The 22,346-nt window shown below is 39.6% G+C and overlaps 2 protein-coding genes, 1 long non-coding RNA gene and 1 other non-coding gene across 7 annotated transcripts; 1 reads left to right on the forward strand and 3 right to left on the reverse strand.

Moving 5' to 3' along the window:
* Positions 1-44: 44 nt before the first annotated feature.
* Positions 45-5,627, reverse strand: zbtb8a (zinc finger and BTB domain containing 8A). Of its 2 annotated transcripts, none has more exons than XM_032546382.1 (4): positions 5,439-5,627; positions 2,174-3,048; positions 1,882-2,051; positions 45-881 (listed from the first exon to the last, which is right to left on the reverse strand). In XM_032546382.1, the coding sequence occupies exons 1-4, from the start codon at positions 5,501-5,503 to the stop codon at positions 564-566; spliced, it is 1,428 nt and encodes a 475-aa protein (XP_032402273.1). In that variant the 5' UTR covers positions 5,504-5,627; the 3' UTR covers positions 45-563. The 2 variants fall into 2 exon arrangements, with proteins under 2 accessions (XP_032402273.1, XP_032402274.1); XM_032546383.1 differs by lacking the exon at positions 5,439-5,627 and adding an exon at positions 4,647-5,057.
* Positions 1,194-1,267, reverse strand: trnai-aau (transfer RNA isoleucine (anticodon AAU)). Its single transcript has one exon. It is a non-coding gene; the product is annotated as a tRNA-Ile (tRNA).
* Positions 5,628-5,917: 290 nt separating the features above from the next.
* gale (UDP-galactose-4-epimerase) lies at positions 5,918-10,757 on the reverse strand. 3 transcript variants are annotated; one of them, XM_032546386.1, is made up of 11 exons: positions 10,536-10,757; positions 9,831-9,960; positions 9,618-9,730; positions 9,100-9,213; positions 8,054-8,230; positions 7,857-7,970; positions 7,701-7,767; positions 7,530-7,615; positions 7,360-7,437; positions 7,080-7,194; positions 5,918-6,179 (listed from the first exon to the last, which is right to left on the reverse strand). In XM_032546386.1, exons 2-11 carry the CDS (start codon positions 9,949-9,951, stop codon positions 6,115-6,117), a joined length of 1,050 nt encoding a protein of 349 aa, XP_032402277.1. In that variant the 5' UTR covers positions 9,952-9,960; positions 10,536-10,757; the 3' UTR covers positions 5,918-6,114. The 3 variants fall into 3 exon arrangements, with proteins under 3 accessions (XP_032402277.1, XP_032402276.1, XP_032402275.1); XM_032546385.1 differs by having other exon boundaries at positions 9,618-9,733; XM_032546384.1 differs by having other exon boundaries at positions 9,618-9,739.
* A 7,241-nt stretch (positions 10,758-17,998) lies between these two features.
* Positions 17,999-18,469, forward strand: LOC116708625 (uncharacterized). The gene is made up of 2 exons (XR_004336722.1): positions 17,999-18,309; positions 18,438-18,469. It is a non-coding gene; the product is annotated as an uncharacterized LOC116708625 (long non-coding RNA).
* The last annotated feature ends 3,877 nt before the right edge of the window (positions 18,470-22,346 follow it).

Genomic DNA, 22,346 nt, shown 5'->3' on the forward strand with positions numbered 1-22,346 from the left:
TACAACTCACATCTAATGACTCAGGCACAGGTGTATAAAAATATTTTTAATGTGTCAGAAAGTAAAAATAAAAAGTAACAAATAAATTATAACTGATTATATCATAGTGCATATAATAAAAATGAAATCAAATTGCTTTCAGACAAACACAAAACAAAATTATGTCTTCTTAAACTTGAAAAATCCTTAAAAGCTGCCATTTAGTCTGGATCAACATTTTGGGTTCATTGCTAATAAAAAGTCCCAAATCTCTGCAAAGACATAGTGTCTTTTCATGCATTCAAATGAAGAAACACTTATTAAAATCATTGTAACACAACAACTCAACCAAAACAATAAAAATAAAAATGCATGCTTTGGATACTGCATAACTTTAGCAAAATTTACAAAAAGCAGTTTTTGTTTTCCCCACAGGTTCAAAATGAATGATTCCTGTGTTGGATACACCCAACAAACTTACATCTCCAGGCTACAATTTTATTTTATTATTATTATTATTTTTTGCATTGCTTTAACACAGAGATGCAAACTGTCAATATATCTGCACATAGTTTGGTCCTTCTTCACTGCACCTCCTCATCGCTGTCATCCACTTGCTGGATGATGAGATCTGCACCCGAGTCTTCAGCGAGATCATCTTCATCATTCACCATCCAGTTTCTCTTAGTGTCGCCCTCCTCCTCACCGTCCACACCTAATAACAGCGCTGGCTCCTCGTTGGGCGTCTGCAGACCGTCCATGGGTATGTCATCACAGCCCACCTCCTGGATACAGGTGGTGCAGATGCGGTAGCGGCGTGTGCCCTCACACACCACATGCCCAGTTTCCTCTGTCACCTGACATTTGCACTTCCTGCACACCAGTTTCCTGGCTTGATGAATCTGTGGAAAGCCACAAAACAGTTAAAATGCAATTGTGCTTTTCTTTTATAATTTAGTCCAGATTTTCTAAAGAGCTTAGATTTCAATTGGCCAGTATGGGGATTGAACCCATGACCTTTGCATTATAAGAACCACACACTGAGCTAACCAGCCACACATAACCTTGAGTTTCCATTGATTTAAGAAAAACTTACATGATCTTGACAAACGCAGTGATGTTCTAATGTTTTCAAAATCAATATGCATAATGGTTTAATTTAAAGCCTCCTGCTATTTTGAAGTGTTGATTTTCTGAAGACTTTATGTTTCAATTGGCCAGTATGGGGATTGAACCCATGCCCTTGGCCTTATTAGCACCACACTCTGACCAGCTGAGCTAACCAACCATACATAATTTCGAGTTTTCATCGATTTAAGAAATATTTACATGAGCTTGACAAAAGCAGTGATATTCTAATGGTTTTCAAAATCAATGTAAAAGTAGAACACCCTGTCCCAGAGGGATGAAAGAAAAAAATAGCTCAGTACTTTAACCTCAAGGCAACACAAAGGTATTCCCCTATCATGACATCCCAAACAACATTCCTTTTTAAAACAGTTCGTTGCTAGGTAAGACTCCTGGTGCCTTTCCAAAGATGGGTATTCCCTATTAAGCCTCTCTTTCCTGTTATGCCACCCCCACACATCCGAGGCAGATAGTCACCCTTCTGAATCTGGTTCTTTTACGTATTTCTTCTTGTCTAAAGGGATGGTTCACCTGTTCATTTTACTTAATGCCGGCACAGAATGGGAAATAGTATCCAAGTGACTGTCTGATGCATTTGTTTCCTCCACACTGTAAAGTGGGGTATTAGAATCAAGTTAAACTGAATAGCATGTAGCTTCTTTTTAAATTTTATCCACTGAATTGTGAATGAATATAGCTCTGACCCTATATTTTTTCTGGTGCGGAATAAAAAAGCACAGATGAATGTTAGCTTCAGACTCTCAGAAGACCTACTGTCTCAAAGTGGCTACGTAGGTGCTCCAGGCGGGTGAAGCGCTTATTGCAGGCCTGACATGGGTACGGTCTCTCTCCGGTGTGACAGCGCAGGTGACGCTTCAGGTCTGCCTTCCTCTTCACAGTGTGTGTGCAAAATGGGCATTTAAAGCGCATAACAGGGTTGGAATCTGCAAAAATGATAAAATATGGCTGAAATATTTGTCTTATCAAATAAGACTCATGTCATTCAAGTCTGTTCATCAGTAATGTCTCTAGCAAAGCTATTGATGGTGTGTACAGACAAACACACCTTTATTAAAGTGGCCAATAACACCAACAATTGGAGGTAGTGTGGCGTAAAGCTCCTCTGCTTTCTCAGCCTTTAGGGTTCTCGCCTCTTGAATATCCAGGTCTTCATGCTGGCCAGAACGAATACTGTTGGGAGCTCTCCTTTTGGTCCCTGCTTTCCCACGTCGGCGCTCTGATCCTGGCAGTGTGTACAGAGGGTCCTGAGGGTCATGAAGGTCATCTGTTTCTGCACTGAGCTCATTAGCAGGGCTACTTGGGTCAGTCTTAATCGCTGAGACTACACCTTCCTGCTCTGGCTCCTTCCCCATAAAACTGGACTGGGACCTGGAATTGTCCCGGGTCCAGAGTGCAGGTGGTGGGCTGACGGAGCGGGGGCCTTGCTGCGGATGCTCTGTAGACTCTTCTCCTGCTCCGCTGGTGAAAGAACAGGTCTCAGACAGGCTATGGCAGCGGTCACTGTCTTCGTCCTTTACACTAATGTCCAGGGAAGATTTGATGAAGTTTTTGCAGTATGTGATGACACTGTTCATCTGCAAGTAGCTGGCTGCGGACATGACCTCGATCACATTGTGACTGGACAGATCCAGCTGCCCGGAGTAGATAAAATCCAGGATGACGGTGAAAGTCTCTGGGCTGAAGACGTCGAAGGTTGCGTTGACAGTTTCTGGCAGCCCGTCTGGCCCCTGGGACAGCAGCATCCGGAAGTAGCCGCTGCTGGCAAACAAGACGTTCCGGTGAGCCCTAAAGAGCTGGCCCTCAACCAACACACTGCAGTCGCAAAACAGCTCCTGCCGGCGCTGCTCGTTTAGCTGCTTCAAAAGGTTGCTCTGGTGAGATGCAGTGATGTCGGCCGTGTTGAACCACCTCTGAGGTTGCCTGCAGGAGACAAAGCGACAGCAGCACCAGTACCTGTAAATGTCAAATACAAACTGACTGCATTTGTCACAACAAAATATTATTAAAGCTAGAATTTTATATTCCACTTAAGTTACAAACAATACATCTTGAACTTTTTCACATGTTGTCTTGTTGCTGCCACAAATAAACAAGTACTATTAGGAAATTATGGAATAGACTAAAACAAAGCAGTGCATAACTGTGAAGAGAATGGGGATTGATCATTTATTTTCAAAGTTGTTCATGGATACAAATCTTTATATTGTGGCATGCATTTCTATTCTGTCCCACAGAGTGAATAATATGCAGACCTATTAGTCACTGCAACAATACAATCAGATCTGTTTGAGTATGTCTCTACCTGCTTTGGACATCAAAAGGTTTTAGCCATTTTTCTTTGCAAAACAAGTCAAACTCAGTTTGATTGGGTGTAAAGCATCAATGAAGAGTGATTTTCAAGTCTTGCCACAGGCTTTAAATTGATTTAGGTCTGACTTTCTACCCTTACATTTTCATCTAAACTATTCCGGTGTAGCTTTGGATGTATGTTTAGGGTCCATGTCTTAAATCTATCAAAGTCTCTAATAGATTTGGTTCTTAAAAGTGTTTTTCACTTAGGCCAGAAAGGTACAATCCGGTCTCATCTGACTAAGCCCCTTCTTCCAGATGTTGGCTGTGTCCCATATATGGTTTGCAGCATGTTGGGGTGCCTACACATGCATAAATGCCATATAAATATTGTTCAGATGACAAATGACAGAAAATGTTCTGTTTAAAGAAATACTCCTGTCCACCATCTCTAGTGCCATCCTGTGACTGGATTTTTGAACTACTTTGATTTGATCTATCCAGTACCAATCCCAATAAAATCTCTAGTTGCATGATTGTTTTGTACATTAGTGTAAATTCACATTAACATAACAATGTAGTTATTGGAACTAAGTATATAATAGAGGCAGCACCTGCTAACTATTTGCAACCATTTTTTTTACACCAGCTTAATCCTTTTCAGGTTGTAAATGCCTTTCTCCAATAGTCAGTTGGTGAGAAGTGGGGTACATTGAAGGTTGCCAGTTCATCACAGACATATGTCCCTACATACATTCACATAACATCTAAGGGAAATTTAGAGCAATCTATTAACCCAACATTTTTTTTAACTGTAGAGGGAAAATACATTTGTATCATGTACTAATGCATATCATCACATTTAGCTCAATTAAATATAAGACAAGAATTGCTAAAAGCAAAAAAATAACAGGCCAGACCTAAATTAATATAAGTCAGGGTGGGCTTACATTGATTTACCTGGACATTGTATCTTTTATTTTATCTATGCTTTAAACCCCCAAAATTATTTAAATATTATTTGTAATATTCATGTGGGCAACATCAAAATAAACGAAACTAAATACACCTCAGATCAACCTGTAATTTTATGTATCTTTGTCTGCACTAGACGACCCCGCCTACATGATTTCTTTCTGCACTGTGATTGGCTAAGAGATCCTTCAGTCAAAGCAAGCCCTTTTAATGGGTTACGCCCGACTCCAGTCAGAGAGGTTCGGGTGACAAACCTTTTAAACATTCCCGTATGCTGAGTTCAAAGTGTTTAAGGAACCCCTGATGATGAAACACATCCCACTAATAGAAAATGATCTAAAAAGACTACAGCTGGACATGCAGTCCAAAGGAAAAGAAATAATCAATCTCTCTCAACCTCATTTGAAGAATGGTGTCTGTTTTTCTGAGGCATAAGAAATATGATTGTTAAAGCTTTCGTATGTAGATTGCACCCCCGTGCCATCTGAAAGGCTCGGCAGCGCCCGATAAGCCCACGGTGAAACACCCGCAGTACTCTGTGGCCATTTCTTTTACGCTCAAAGCCAAAGGAAATGTCTGAGCAGAGCCACTATCCTTTCACCGAGGCACCATTCGACCTACAAAACGACACGACAGTGCTGCAGTCCTGCAAGAGAAAAGCGGGCAGCGCCGCACCGGAGCAGCCCAGCCTGTCCTGGAGCGACGCCCACTTCAGGCTCCAGCCAGCACACAATGGAGAAAACAGGCAGGCGACCGTCCTGGGTGCAGGGCAATAAATACACTGACACCGTTAAGATATGATGCGCTAAAACGCCCGTTTTTTATATCCACAAGGCCACCCCTCCCCATCCCGCCCCACTCCACTCCTCGCTGGAGGTCCGGAGCGCGACGAGCAGCGGGGGAGGATTCGCCTGCTGCCCAGATCGAGCGGCTCGTTCTCAGGCGAGAGGTGTCGCCGAGACCCGCTTACGCCCCATATCCTGATCTGCCCCCTTCTGAAAAATAAATAAATAAATAAATAAATAAAAAACACCATCAATACTCACTGGTGGCTGGATTCACCCGGCGCCCGATAGAGCCTGCTCGCCCCCAAATCCGCCACCATATCCATTTTATCTTATTTTACCTCGCCGCGTCACCCCCCTCTGCTTTCTTTCCCACTCGTCCAGGGTCCACAGGCAGACACTTCCTGTTCAGCCCTAAAGACCGAAACCCGGTCGGAGCGACTGGAGCTCTGTGCTGACGTGGGTGTTTATTAACTGGGTGCCCGAAGGTTCAAGGAGCCATTTAAAGCCCCAGCGACCCTTTTAAAATGAACAAGTGAATAGTGCAATATTTACACAGTATTTAGGAGTCCGTGATGAACTGAGCTCATTTTAACCTTATTATATATGCAAAAGGGTGCATATTGAAACCAGCATTGTTGTAATTTGTTTCATTGAAGCCTTCTATATTAATCTCACAACACATTTCAACTTTAATAGGATATCATAGATTTTTGATGGGATATAAATCAAACTCAAAATGAACTGAAACGGTGAAAGTGATTTATTCTGTAGGAACATTTATTTATTTTTCCATTTGTAAAGAATCCCTTATTAAATCTGAATTGCAAGGAGAAAAATGAGATTTATACATGTTTCCTCGTGTATAAAATATCTTGAAACAGTTTATAGCCAAAGTTTTATGTGGGTGATTTCCAAAGAAGCAGCTGCAGATGCATCAAGAGGGTACGCCATTGGTGAATCCAGTGGGATTCATGGATTGCCAGCGCCACAGGTCTTCACCTACACAATACAGGATGCAGAAACATTAGGAAGTTATTGTGGATGACATCTAAAGGCAGTTTTCTTTATTTTGTCACTTTAAAAAAAATGAGATGTCAGTGTGTTTTATTTGATGGATCAACATATAGTGAATACCTGTGAGTGTGGAAGAAAAAATTATCACATGCTTTACATTTCTTTTAAAAAAAAATAAATAAATAAATAAAAATCTGAAAAGTGCGGTGTGCATTTGGTTTCTTCACCTCTTTTACTCAGATGGCCCTAAGTAAACTTTAGTGCAACCAACTTTTTCTGAATTCACCTCTCAGTAATTTAATGTCAGTATCGGTGCAGCTGTTTGTAAAGACTGTTCAATCTTATCTGAAAATGGAAGGAGGAAGCTGTCAGAGGTCATATTTGCAATAAAGGGGGCCACTGTAAATGTGTGGAGGATGGGGAACCTGGGAAATAATCTGTTGTAGACTGCAAAACAGTTGAGACTGGGCTGGAAGTTCGCCTTTCAGTGCTTTTGTCAGGTGTTTGAATGGCCAAGTCAGAGTCCTGACCTAAAAATAATTTGGAATCTGTGGCAAGACTTTAAAATTGATGTTCACATAGCTGGATGTATTTTGCAAAGGAGAATGAGCAAAATATTCAAACTCTACTTGTGCAAGCTAGATGTAACCAAGAAGACTTGCAGCTTTAAATCTATACTGTTTTGACTCAGGAGGTGATTGAATTTTTTTTTATGTTTCAAGAAATGAAAAATAGTTAATCTGTTTCACATACAATTTGAATAAAACACACTGAAGCTTGTGGCTCTAGTGTGACAAAATGTGAAACAGTTTCTGAAATGCTTTTGTAAAACACTAAAACTTAATATTTTTACTAGATTCAGATGGTGATGTATGGCTCACTTACACATTCTTTCCAAGTCAAAGGCAGCTGTCCAGCCAAGCTCTTTCTCAGCTAGACTGGGGTCTGCATAGCAGGACGCTATATCTCCTTCTCTACGAGGTGCAATCTTGTATTTAATCTATGTAAGGAAAGATAAAAAAATAAATAAATAATTTATGACAAAACTTGAAGACACTCAGAAGTCATCTTATTCTTTAATGTACTGCATATTAGTAATTACATCTTCCAACAAGGATGCAAAATAAAACCATGATTTTGTGCTTGTGAGAGTTTTATGACTTGCCTCTTTTCCTGAAGCCTTCTCCATCGCTTTCACCATCTGGAGCACAGAGTAGCCCTTTCCTGTGCCAAGATTGTAAACCTAAACACAAAAATAAAGAAAACACAGATAATATAGCAGGACTAACTATATCGGGTAAACATTAATGGTCAAAAAATAACACTGAAAAGTACCTGGCATCCACAGTTGTCCTTCAGTTTCTTCAGAGCTGCTATATGTCCCTTTGCCAGGTCTACTACATGGATATAATCCCGAACTCCTACAACAGACAATGAAAACGTTGCATCATTCAGTATATTTAATTGGTACTTTCAAAGCTAAAAAGAAAACCCCTCTGTCCTTGCCTGTTCCATCAACTGTTTCATAGTCATTTCCAAATACATTGAGAAATGGTCTCCTCCCAACCGCGACCTATGTGGATCACAAAAAGGCAACAGATTCAGTGACATGACAGTAGAATTTACATTCACAGAGTCCTGTAGATGCTGCTGTGCTTTTACCTGAGCTACATAAGGCATCAAGTTATTCGGGATGCCCTGAGGGTCCTCTCCAATCTGACCTGAGGCATGAGCTCCGATAGGGTTGAAATAGCGCAGCAGCACAGCATTCCAGTCCTGCACACAAGAAGCAACAGTTATCCTCCGGTGAGGAGCAATGCTGCACGTCTCTGAGATTCTGTAAGCGCTCCGATGAGTACCTTCTCAGATTTACAGTGATCCTTGATCATCTCTTCTATGAAGTACTTGGTCTTGCCGTAGGGGTTGGTGCACGCACCCACAGGGTGCTGCTCGTCTATGGGGAGGTGCTGGGGGTCTCCATACACCGTCGCAGAGCTGCTGAAGACCAGATTGTGCACCTTGTGAGCCTGCATCACCTGAGACACATGACGGTTCACACAAAGATAGCAACGCATACAGTTAGCCGCAGTAAACTGAGAATACGCAGAAAGCCTGATCTAGCAGAAAAATATTAAGGCATACTTTTATTTCCTATTCCAACAGAAAACTTCTTTTTTTTTTTGTTTACAAATTAAAATCTCATATGTGGAAGTGGTTTGCATTTATATCCAGCCCACTTAAGTCAATAATGTGCAGAAATACCATTTGTTGCAATTAAAGTTCATTAAATATAACAAGCAGCTTTAAAAATCTACACTAATCAATGCAATGCTTTTTATTAAAAACCCAAGTGTTCTAAAAAGGTCAAACTTGGCCTCAAAAAAAAACTTACTTTGTAATTGTGATTTGGACTTTAACTAGGCCATCCAAACACCTGCTGGAAGGTGAACCTTCTTCAGAGGCATTTAAAATGTTTTCTTGCAGGATTCTCCTGATTTATCTGCATTTTGTGCTGTGAATGATAACCAGCTTCCTTTTTACTGGCAGAGGTGCCGTTTCCATCCAAAACTTGCATATTGAACGTATTGTTTTCTTTCTCCATCAAAATTACACAGCATGTTCTATGTCCCGTTAAGCTGCAACGGAACGACCGTGTGCCATTTTTCCATTGCATTTTGCAGCGGTGAAGGTTAAGGGGTTTTTACGCTCTCACATATTTCTAAAAAAATACATTTGGTGACAAACTGTGGCAAGAGATGTGAATACTTTGGTAAGAGACTGTGCATGCAGATGTGAACTCGGCAAACAAAGGTGAGGTATTGTGCAAATAAAGTTGAGCGTAGAGCAGGATGAAGACAGAGTTGTGCAGACTGAATGGAAGCTGGTTGTGTGACATGGAACTGACCTCCATCAGGTTCATGGAAGCAGTGAGGTTGACTCGGTAGTAACGCAGCGGCTGCTCCACCGACTCCCCGACTGCTTTCAGGCCGGCAAAGTGCATCACAGCACTGAAAGAGTGCTGCACAACAGATGAAGCAGAATGAAATCCACGTGAATGCATTGTAAAACTTGTTAGCAGCAATTAATGTAACTGTGAAATGTTTTTTCTTTATGTGAAAGAGTAATTTGACATCTCAGGTTGACTCACTCAAATCTAGTCTGAATCCAAATATCCTCATCAGTAATTTATTTGTGGTGGGGACATTGTATGACGGTGAAGAAACAAATGTGTCCAGAAATCATGTTTTAATTCTAATCAATTTCCTTACTGCAACTTTTAGCAATAGTGTCACAATCAAACATTTTCATAAAATCATTTAACCTCCCAAAAGAAAAGCAAACTTCTGGTATTTAAAATGGGAAGAAAACACTACAGATACTGACTTAGCAGAAACTAATTATCATGTCTAACAAAATTCGGACCTTTTTGAAGAGTTTTTCCAGTGCAGGTCGATCTAGAAGGTCTAGCTCATGAAATTCAATGCTGGTGTTTAGAAGCTTCTCTATCCTTCGAATGCTCTCTGCCACATTCCCCTCTCCTCCATCAAAACACAAACACACACAGATCTTAATAACCGATGAGCTTCATTTAATGATAGTTTTTTTTTAATCCTTCCTGAAGGAATTGGAGCTCACCTCGGACGGCGTTGCTGTAGTTATCCACCACCACCGGCTGGTAGCCTGCTTCGATCAGCTCCACCACGCAGTGGCTCCCGATGTAGCCGGCTCCACCTGTGACCAACACCTTCTCGGCCATCCTCTGGGTCTGTGACATCATGCAGCAAGTCAAGCAAAGGATGCATTCTTCAGAGGAAGCCGACCTGCCTCATTTCTTCCGAACACACCTCAAGTGTTTGTTAGAGCCTATTAAAAGCTGTGTGACTCACCTGCATTGTCCCACGTCAGCAGGTTAACCCTGTCTGACTGCAGGACACAATATTGAACTATAGCAGGCATTAACGTCAGCAGAAGCAGGTATTTTATTTTGGAACATTCCTCGTCTAAAAATAAATTTATCTACTAAATTTGTTTAATTTTTATTTCGTCATGTGCTTACATATAAAGCATGTTTTCTATTTTTTTAATTAATTGCCACAAAACTGAAAAAAAAGACATTCAGAATTGATAGAAACACAATTTATAGCCTTTTATTTGCATTAGCAGCTTGTTTTCAAGTTACGCTGAAGGTCAAAGTCCAAACTGCACAAGACTGAAACAGAAACTGACAAATAAAACCCTGAACTCCTGCTTAAGCAGCCAAATTACAACTTTGTTGCCACAATTGCAGTAAAACTGAATTGTATTGTACAGCACAACATGAGCTGTTGGTAAAATACTCACCTAATCTTTCTGTATAGATGGAAGAATGTCGCTCCAGCTAATGTTTCTTTGTAAATCTGGTCTGAGCAGACTTAAAATGAGGCGTTTAAACCAGTCTGCCCATTTAAAAAAGACTTTACTTGACACATAAAGTCTTTACTTCCTGGTAAACGTGGAGAAGAGTTAAGTAAATGAATAACTGGCAACTTAAAGGATATTACTTTTCAAAATAAGAGAGTATATGTAAATATTTGAAATTTAAGCCACAATTTTATGTTGAAACCCTCTTAGAAAATAAACAGTAATTTAGAACACTATTCAGAATACCCTTCACTTCAGGCAGACTTGTATTATGATCTCTTTAATACATTTCTTTAGCTTTTATTTTGAAGGGCAACACGGATTTAGCTAAAACAGAACCGTACATATGATTCCCCGTGGTAGGTGAACGCCCCCTCGTACGTGGAGTTGCGTCAAAGAGTATCATGACGATACCACGCCTCATCTCAGTGATACAGGGAAGTGTTTGTGCAGAGCACCCACCACAGAGGGCAAATTAAAGAGTGCCACGTTATTAGGAGCCCATGCTGCCAAATTAGGTCAGCGACAAATGTAAACATACGGCCACTTACTGCAGATAATACATCCTTCACTCCATCTGGGTCCTTTGAAAACAGAAAATGCAGAAAAAAACCCCCATAAATGCCAACCCTCACCATATATTAGTCATGCATTTTTAACCTTTTAGTTTCCAGTTTTTTGGGGGGGAATTGCTCCACATGGGTGCCTTGGGATATATATATAAACTTACATTTATGAATCTTGGGAGTTAGTTTACAGCTTCAATTCCAGTGTTAGAAGTTAAAATTAAAGTTTAGTATTTTCCAGTCCCACATATGTAAATTGGGAATATCAAAAATCAGCTGCAATATTGATCACTTTTATTTTTGGGGTACAAACTTTAGAAAAGGGGTTAATTTGTTTTATTGCTAAATTGTAAAACTAAACAGAACCATCCTTCTTTATCAGCTTGTTGAGCTTTTTTAAGTCCTCAGTTCTGATGCCGCTACCCCAACAGATGAAGGGAAAAGAAATCAGACTCTCCACAAAAGCTGTACAGAAGGTCTGAAACATCTTGCTGCAAACTCAAAAGGACCAAAACTTCCTAGGACGTACAGTCTGTTCACTCCCTTTCTTGTGACTTCATCACTAAACACTGATGATCTTGATTCAATACATTGGATAATGTGATGGAAGTTTATTGCTTTCCATCAACCATGACAAAGCCATCTGTAAAGTTGCCACACATATTCCTTACTTTTGAGGCATGTTATCATGACATATGTTCTCAGAAAACTGTATTCTGTTTATAACTGTCTCTCATTTGCTGATATTTATCAATCAATCAATCAATCAATCAAATTTTATTTGTATAGCACATTTCAGCAGCAAGGCATTTCAAAGTGCTTTACATCATTACAAACACAGAAACACAATGCAACATAGAATCAACAATCAAAACACGACATTAAGTTCCATCAATAAATTTGTAATTGATTACATTTCAAATACAATTCTAAACAGGTGGATTTTTAGTCGAGATTTAAAGGAAGTCAGTGTTTCAGCTGTTTTACAGTTTTCTGGAAGTTTTTTCCAAATTTGTGGTGCATAGATGCTGAAAGCTGCTTCTCCTCGTTTGGTTCTGGTTCTGGGGATGCAGAGCAGACCAGAACCGGAACCGGAAGACCTGAGAGGTCTGGAAGGTTGATACAACAACAGCAGATGTTTAATGTATTGTGGTGCTAAGCTGTTCAGTGATTTGTAAACTAACAACAGTATTTTACTACCTAAAAAGATCTTTTCATTGCAGACTTTCACAATAATAACAAATTTTCACCAGTTTTCATGCAGGCACAAAACCATACATTGAAAATTGAAGAAAGTATGAAGATACATAAAGCTAAGGATGATTAATCATTTTTACTTTTTTAAATTATGAAACTATTATGAAATAATTCTTATCTTGTTTAAACAAAGAACAAGAGGAAACTCCTTGAATTAAAACTTCCCAACATCCCCTTTTTGTATGACCTACTAGACAGATTCTGCTGCAGCCAAGCATCTTTCAGTTCTCATTTGGGTGAATTAAACTTGTGATTTTTTTAGGTAAAAGTCATGTTCACTTTCTTTTAGGATTTAACTTCCTGTTTGAGAGAGAGTGATGCTTCTCTCTTTCTTGGAAGAATGACTAAAAGGGAAATGTGCTTTTGTTTCTTTTTATTACGTAACTATTGGGACATAGGACTTGCTTCTATGTATGCTGAATCATACAAAGGTTGTTTAAATGTTCACTTGAAAACTTCAACCAGATAATCATTGTTTTAACAGTAAACTAAGCTATCAAAATCTTTCTTTTTAGGAAAACTCAGCATCACTTGATATTTGGATTCTCTGTTTGCATACACTAAAACAGATAACAGTGACAAATTGGTAAAAATTGTCTGACCACCAAGAATATCGTTCCCGCAGCATGATGCTGCCACCACCACCTTTCGCCTTGTGTTCAGGTTGCCATGTTGGTAAACACAGATTCAGCAGACTGTGCCACATTTCTTAAACCACTGATGGTCCTGACAAACGGAGAGATACTGGCATTTGAAAAGAGATGCAGTAGGAATGGAAAGAAAGAAAATGAAGAGATAAGCAGATGCCTGAGAGGCGAAGTTAGTTTCTATGAAATGGCTTTTCTTTGTTATAGAGGAATGTGGGACAGATGAGAAAGGTCAAGAGGGTAAACAAAATGGTAATATGATTCAGTACAGATACAGAGGAATAAGAGCAGAAAGCAATTTGACTATTTGAAAGAGGACAGATGAGGCAAGAAGAGTTACAAACTAAGAGACGAAAAAATAACTGATTACTAATCAAGATGATTTGTTTAGGAATCATTCTGCTTTTTTAAAACAAGATTTGTTTCAAACACAGTGTTCTGTATTGCAAGTCACTGGCAAGAAATTAGTTTGTACACATTTTGAGGCAAAGTAAAAAAATAATAGGAGCAAGACATTTTCAAAATGTTAACCCTCTTAGTTCTTTACATGGCATGTAAGTGACAGAGTCCAACACCTTTAAAAGGAGCCTCATATCGTAATTCACTCTGAACTAAATTTTACATTAGAGCAGATTTTTAAATTTCTGCGCTAATACAGTCGCAAATGACATTATCCATGCAAATCTCCAAACCCATCTATTTGACTGCCAAACAGGGAGGGATAATTCAAGACTCCACAGAGTACGTCTTCACTGCTCTTGAGTCCAGGGGAGGTGTGCTTCGTTCTGCTGGGCTCTGACACTTTGTATGTCTGATGTAAAGCTCGGACACAGCTGCTAGATTATGAAAACCGATTTCCTGAAGAAAAGACAGTCCTCTATGCTTTTAGATCAACTTACATGCCTAAGTGATGGATTTTACACACCTTTGGCCATAGAAGGGATTAAAAATATCCCAATTTAATTATTTGGATAGTGAGTGAACAGTTTTGCGTTTAATATGCAAAATATGGAAGGTGGACTTAAAGTGGAAAAACTACACAGCTCTAAGCTCTTTGTTGTTTGTTGTTTGGACAGGTGCTAGGACTGTGATGTTTCCTGACAACAATGTGAACTACAGTCATCCTTTCATGCAAGCAGAATACCATAATGGGTATGATTTCTTTTAAGAGGATAATACACACTGCCACAAAGTAAATATGGCAGAGGAACTGTTTGAGAAGCACAACATTGAGTTTGAGGTGTTGACTTGGCCTTCATATTTTCCAGATCTTAATTCAATGAAGTATTTATGGGATGTGCTGGACACAGATCAAGGTGGTTTAGGATAAATTAGAACAAGCATACTGTCAAGCCATAATGCTTAATCTTTCATATTCTAACGTTTATATATATAAAAACAGATTTTGTCATGCACTACTATTGAACTCAATTTGTTTTGTCAAGACCAACAAACCTGCTATATAAAAGGATAGAGACTCATTTTGGTCTATTTTTGTGAGAGGAAGATGGAAGTGACCCTCAGCTGGCTTTTGGAGATTAGCTGCCATTAATTTAATTATTTTATAAAAGCCTTTGGCAAGAATGGGTCAGAACTAAATGCTTCAACCAAGAGAATTGACTCAGAGGTTATCCTTAAAGGCATATAACCCAGCTTCACAGTTCACGAGAAAAACCTGGTCATGTTTTACTGTTTAGATGCATCATAATTGTCACTAGAATGAGATTTCTTTTCATTTGAATATTATTGAGTCATTCTCGAACAGAATAAAATAAACACAAATGCCTCAGACTCTCATTACATGATGATTGTTTTCTTTATTACTCTTTTTTGTTTAAGTTTTTTGTATTTGTTTCTTTCTGTTAGTTCAGAATTGGATTTTATTTCACAGCCTGCTCAGGAAGGATTTCAAAAACTCTGTAGCTAAAGTAAAACAATTCTGCAAAGACATTCCTGCAAAGTGTCATAAGACTCATCGCCTGTTTTACAAACACATAAGTTGCTGGTTGGTATTAGGTTGGTTTGGATAGCTTTTCCCCCTTGGTGAATGAAGCAATCTTTGAAAACATTTTGTATTTATGTAGGTGATCTATGTTTGGTGTGAAGAACTATTTGATGATTTGAAACAAAAAAGAACAGCCAAAACAAGAAATATGTTGGAAGCAAAGACTTTTCACGGCACTGAAACATCAGAAGTAACTGGATGAAATCTGAAGCACATCAGTTTATGCTGATGTGCTTCAGATTTCATTCAGTCAAGCACAGCAAGTTTGATTGCCTTGAGCATCACAAACAACAAAAAATCAGGATGGGGAGTAGAGAAATGAGATATTTTTGCAACAGCTGAGACTGACACTTGATTCAGCAAACAATAAGTGAAAAAGAAATGCAGCTAGAGCAGAAAAATCATTGCAATGGAATCAAGCTATATATTTAAGGGATGCATTTATGCATGCCAGCAAAATGTGCCTTTATTCTGAATTAATTGTACAATAAAAAAGGGAAAAGCCCTTAAATTAATGCAGATTTTTCACACCTTAAACATAACTCTCCAAAGAAATAAAAATAAAATGTAGCTTAATTAGATGTTCTGTCTAAGAATAGTCAAACCATAGAGTGAAATCATTTTTGGCTCCTTAACACGCATCATAAAATCATTCACAAGAGAAGAAGAGAAAGTCTTGACTCAAGTCCAAGAGGGCTACAATCAGACATAAGTCACCCCTGAATTAAGCCACTATCATTTCCTCCTGCTGTCATTACTCCACCCAGAAAGCATAGAGCGCCGATGTACATTTGTTCTTTGAAAATGAAGGGAGAAAATGTGATGGATGGAGTGAAAGAGGGCGTGATCGTCCACAGGGTCTCCATCTGATTCTCTTTATCTCTCTCCACCTGAGTGCCAGTTAATCCTCCCCCTCCTCATCCCTTGGACTCCCAGCTGGATACACCGGCTCCTTCCGAGTGGCCGCCTGCATTAGCACTGAGGAACTTTCCCCCGCTGTCTGTTAGTAAAAGCTGATTGGAGATTACGGCCTGCTGCAGAAACACAGCCCTCCATCTCATCTCAAATCTCCTCTCTCTGCTTTATCTCTCCCACCTCTCCTCATTTCTTTATCTTCTTAATCCCAGCTCTCCTCCTTTACAGTGTCATCAACTTTTGCTCACATTTTTTGCCCTCCATCACTACTCTTTCTCAGCAGCTGAATGGAGAGGCAGATGAAGATGAGTAAATGGGGAGAAAAAGAAGAAAGAAAGAAAAAAGAAAAAGAAAGAAAGAAAGGAAAACCTTCCCCTCCTGAGTGGAGCCAGAATGATGTCATGGGGGCATTTGTCCTCCTGGTGTGGAGGCTTCCCTTCCTCTGCTAATTACCTTGTACAAACTCGAATCTGATATGGCGGATATGAGGCCCAAATACAATTATTGTGGGCTAACAAAGAGATATTGAGATTCAGGGAATGAGGGAGAGACCACAAGTGAGATAGAAGGCGAGCCATGTGCACGGTCCATGCGCGCGTGCAGCCACCCACACACGCACAAACACAACCACTTGTCCTTCCCCTCCATTCCCTCAGATAGGCTAATGTTATTACACGGGTAATTATCCTCATTAGTGCCAGCAGCTGTAGAGAGCCCATTGCTTGCTGTTCAAACTCCACCCCAAACCTTTCTGTCTTCAAAACCAGTCTTTGTCCTCCCCAGATCTCATTTAGAGACTTTGTCATTATCCTTCTAGTTGTAAAAATAGAACCAATCGACCAGCTACAGGTGCATCTAAATAAGTTTCAATATTATGAATACACTCAGTTATGTCAGTAATTCAATCTAAAAATCAAAACTGAAATTCAACGTAGTTTCACTGCACATTGAGTGATTTATGTGAGTTAGTTTAAATCTTTGGGGCTTAAAGCGAATGAGAACCCACAACCTGGTTTTAACAGAACATTAGAATATCACATCAGGTTAATAAAGAATAATTTCTAATACAAAAAATATTATGCTTTGGCCTGACAGTTGTTCAACAGGAGTGAAACAAGAAGCATAAGCCATAAAGGGTTATGCTTCCAGTAAAGAAGCTGGTAGTTCTCAGATAGTATGTTAAAGGAAAGTTTAGTGTAAGGAAAAAATGTGGTAGAAAAAGATATAAATGATATGGACACTCACAGATATGCAGAGCAGCTGTCTGATCTCCTTTGTTTAGCCACCCATAGCCACCCAGAGACAATGTCAGAAGCATCTCACCTGGGCCAAGGAGAAACAGGATTTCATTTTGTTTGTGGAGATTAAAGAAAATTTTGTATTTCTTTTGGAAATCAGGAGGAGTGGAGAGGCACAGATCTCACATTGCATGAAGTCTAGTGTGAAGTGGTGGGCAGTCAGTGTCATCTGGTGGTGTTGGTCCACTTTATTAAGTTTAAAGTTAGCACAGCAATCTACAAGGAACTTTTAGACCACTTCTTACCGCCCCCCCCAGTTAGAAGTGGAGGGTGGTAAGGCTTGCCCAGTTGACAAGCTTTATGTTGATGCTAAATTATTATTCTATAAGGACCTGGTCTGTCATGTTTCTATTGACATTTGAAAATCATTTAGTTGTCTGATATAATTTTCTAATTTAAAATATAAATAAATAAATTTGAGTTTTCATTAGCTGTGAATACGACAACTAAACAACAACAAAAGGCTTGAAATGAATCACTTTCTGTGTAATTAATTATTTCACTTTTTTAAATAAACTAATTGATGTTCTAATTTATTCAGATGCATAAAAATAACAGACATTGACCAGGTCATCTGTAATGGTAAGAACAAAGGATTCTCACTGATCTTTAAAAGTTAGTCAAAAAAATAAAATTTTAGGGAAGGAAAAAAAAAGGAAAGTTTTGTCAATCTGAAGAGTTTTCAACACAAGGTGGCACTGTTTGGTCTTCTGCGGCTGCCTCTCCTCTGATCTGCCTCGTGTTTTCCTGCGTTTACAGGCCATTCTTCTTCAGAGTAAATTAGCTGTCAGAGTCCTTCCTCCTCCTGCATAATGACACTCTCTAAATTTGATGTCCGGCAAAATGGAAAACAACTGTATGTGGATGGCTTGGAGACTCTGGCTGTTTCCTTCTTGCATTTTAACTTTATAGAGAAATTATGGAATCATCAACTGAGGCGGGCAGCTTTATGCACAGCCTCCCTCTCGCTCTGTGAGATTGCCTTTTTGTTTTTATTGCCAGGGGCTGCTGCTGCAAAGACAGACAGTGAGTAACCTGTATTCCTCTAAGCCTTGCATCAGGCGCTAAATGTCACGCACTGCCTGTTTTTATTGGCTAATGTGCCCTGTTGTGCCCTTCTCCTTACTTTTTTATTTATTTTTGTCTTTTTGCAGGATGCCTTTGTTAAAGAGATGGTTGTTAATGCTGCTGACCAGATGGGCTCCTTCCCCCCACAGGTCTCACTCAGGGTGTTTACCATGCACTGGGCTGTGGATAACAGGTGAGATCGCTGCTGAGCTTTTCAGCCAATCAGAGAGCAGCAGCTGCCTGGCCTCTGCCTGTAAACCTTTATTTGGCATTTGAGTCCCTCCTCACCGGGAGTGCGTTTGATAATAACACTGAATCAAAGTGATTTCTGGTTTGTGTGCTTTTCTTTTTTTTTCCGCATATGAGGTTTTTATGTGGCACCGTCACGCATGTTGCCTCACTCAACCCTCCCCTGGGTGTCATTATTTTCCCAGTGAGCAGCTTGGGTTGAGTGAAGCTTGAGTATCATCACGGGTATCTAACACTGAAAACCCACTCAGTCATTTAATTTTCGTTTCATGAAGTTTAGAGATAAATTGCTCCCCAAATGTTCCCTCATGTCCTGATGTCCTGTGTGACAAAATGTTTCCATCGCTATCGCTGCACAAACAGAGTGGACATTCCTTTCCCTTTTTTTTTTTTTCCAATCCAGGCCATCTTGAATTACTGCAATTTGGTATCATGGCAACAGCAAAGGTAAGGCCGGGCCGGGGATTGTTGAGGAACGGCCCCTTAAAGCTCTGAATCAATCTGCCTTAATGGATGACCTGTGTCGAGCATGCATATGTGGATTAGTTTAGCTGGGAGCACCTGTCCCCGTTCTGTCAACAGCAGATCGGGTTACAGGCCCCTCATCCACCTGGCTGACACCACTTCCTGTGACTGGCAACGCCGGCACTCGCACTGCCACATGTCGAATTACGACATAAACAGGAGATTTCAAGATATGTCTGGGTACAATATGTTTTCTAAGTGTACAACCTTTTGGTACATTATGATAAAAATATTAAAGAGAAAAATGCAGCTCACAACAAAGAGGTCAGCAGAGGGCTTTGTGTGTGGATCTCAGCACCCTCCCCATCCTACAACCCTCTAAAAGGATAAGCGAGAACAGCTAATGGATGGCTGGTTGGGTGGTATGGAGTAAATAGATGATAACCAACTCATTGAATAAAAATGCCTTGAAACAGAGTGGACTTAGGATGATGATGGAGTTAGACTGATGGAGTGACCCAGTAAAGAGAGGCTGTTTCTGGACTTAACGTCCTTAAAGAGAAATCTTTTGTCTACACCGAGGAGATGACTCTGTGAAGAACAGGATAAAGATTTTGCAGCTTTCGTAAAATTATTACACACATATCAAATATTGCGTAGAGTATCTTGAAAAAGTATTCATGCACCTCAAACTTTTTGCCCAATCTCTCACGTTACAACGCCTACGTTTGCTCAGTAAACTGTTTCTTTAGGGATTTGAGAGAAAAATGTGTGGTAAAATGTGAGTCTGATAAATGTAACATTCTCACTGCCACCATGTAGCCTGCAATCCTTAGACAAAAACATCTGATTTAAAGCAACATGCTGAATGCGAATGCACTTAATCATCTAATTGAAGATCTACAGGGGAAAATGCAGCCTTATTTGCTCCAGCTGGAGTAAAGCTTGCTCATGTGTCCTTTTACTGGTGGTGCACTGTCTTCTTCCCTGATGATGGATCCCCTGAAGATGAAACAATTAGCTAACAACCGTTGTGCTAACCACAAAGCTGGGCAGATGATAGATAGGGTATCTGATAGACTCTGCTGGTTGGTCTGGGGGCTTTGTCCCGGATCCCTGACACCTTCTATATTGTGATCAATGCAACCCCCTTGTTTCTTCCATCTCATCCCCAGATCCCCCCCCACCAGCTGCCTCTGACCCCTCATCATAGCCCTGACTCTGCTTGCCATGTGCTGGGAGTCAAAGGGTTCCCACCTATCGCTCATCAGAATGGAACCCCACCATCTCCTGCTCCTGTGCGCTAAATCACAATCAATCGCTTGGCAGACAGAGATGGATTGGGACGTCCACGACCCTGTACCTTCCAGGGAACCCACCCACCCTTCAAGGGGCTGCTGTCACTGACGAATAATAGGTGATTCCAGGAGGAGTCAGCAGGTCAAGTCTGCTGGCCTTGCAAGGAAGTTGCCACAAAGGAATGGGGGGATATTTTTTTCTCTTTAGGAACAATGTCTAACAGCATGTCTGACTGAAAGGAGAGAAGCGGTGGCTATACAGAAAAAAAATAATAAAATCCATTTAAATCTATCTAATTTTCACTCAGATGGCAATGAAAGGAAGTGTTGTCATTTGTAACATATGCTAAATATGTTGGGTAAAACTATCAGTGCAGAAAACATTTAATTATCTTAAAGCAGATTGTTTTTATTGATGTTAATATGTATTTTGAGTTAGTTTATGGAAAAAAATCAATTTCAGATAAATCAGATGATTGTTCTGAAAATGACAAATTTCACACAAGAGCTTTTAATAAATTATATGTATACACATATTACGTGACATTCTAATTTTCGGAGAAACTGAATGATTACGCTGTCGCCCATAATCATTCAAAGGAAAGAATGGATGTCATTAATCTAACTCTTTCAATTGCCTTTCTAAAATAAAAAAAGATGCAATAATATTCTAATTTGCCGTATTCAGATGCATCAAATGAGTAATGGTAATCCTGTTAACTAAGTTTAAAAGAAGAAATAAAGAAATTAACAGCAGTGAAATGATCCCATTTTCTTTAACAGAATCTAACGGTGTCATATAGCTATTCTAACAAAAACCCAGAGGTTGGTAGTTTACTCAGGTACATTTATTTTCATAGGTTTTTAGTAAAAAAATTATTTTGGGTGTAGCTTTACTACACCATACTTTTTTACTTTTACTTAAATATTTTTATGAAGTATTGCTACTGTAATTTTAGTAGCATTTCTGCATCCTCTACCCACTGAATGAAGAACAAATTTATTTTAATCAAAATCATCTGCAGAGGAAAATTTCCCGTTGTGGCTAAATCTGGCATATTTACATGACTTGTGTTTTGCGAGGTCCCCTTCTTCAATGATTTCAAATGTAAAAATCCACCAGATGCAGACAAACCTGCAGTTGAGTTAAAGCGAGACTTCTTGTTTGTACAAAAAGCTTTGTTGTTTTACACAGCAACACCACATTGTCATTAAAGGTACTTTACCTTGTTAAAACATGCACATAGTTACCTTTTTGTTTATTTTTTTCTCTTTAGTCTTTAAAATTCCAGAATTTGCACATATTATACTTTTCAATGTAATATAATTAGAAAATATTAAAACAGACGTTATTATCAGTTACTCAATACTTGAGTAACCTACTTTATTACTTTTACTTAAGTAAAAATGTTGAAACACTGCTGCTCTTACTTCAGTACAATCTCTGGATGCTCTAACCAGCCCTGTGTGAACCTATGGGGAAAAAAAAGAGAAATATCATTTTAACTATGATAGAAGCAGTATTTTGCATCTCGTATGTGCCTACTGTGCTCTGTCTTTGAGCTTTTTTCTCCTCTCTCAGAATAATACAATCTTGACATTGTTCTGCAGACCATTGTGCCCATTTGAAGAGTTGCTGCCTGGTGCCTCCTGATTTACTTCACAACAGGCCGAGTGATTGCATCATTCACATAAGCACTGACAACAAATATCATTCAGACATGCAAAAGTCTCCACAATGCCATAACACCATGATTGGAAGCGAAAGATCTCATTTGGTATTCACCGCCGAGGCCTCAAGGAGGATCATTCACATGTAGATGTGTCCTTCTGGAAGTGCCTCGGATATACAATTTCCATTTAGATAAGGTGTATACACAAATAAAGGAAGGACATTGGGTTCTTCATTTGATTAACTAATCATAGTCTTTGTAATTCCACTCTGGGACCTTAAAGGGCAGTGCAGGGCCGCACACCCTGATT

The sequence above is a fragment of the Xiphophorus hellerii genome, chromosome 19 (assembly GCF_003331165.1).
Source record: "Xiphophorus hellerii strain 12219 chromosome 19, Xiphophorus_hellerii-4.1, whole genome shotgun sequence".
NCBI lineage: Eukaryota > Metazoa > Chordata > Actinopteri > Cyprinodontiformes > Poeciliidae > Xiphophorus > Xiphophorus hellerii.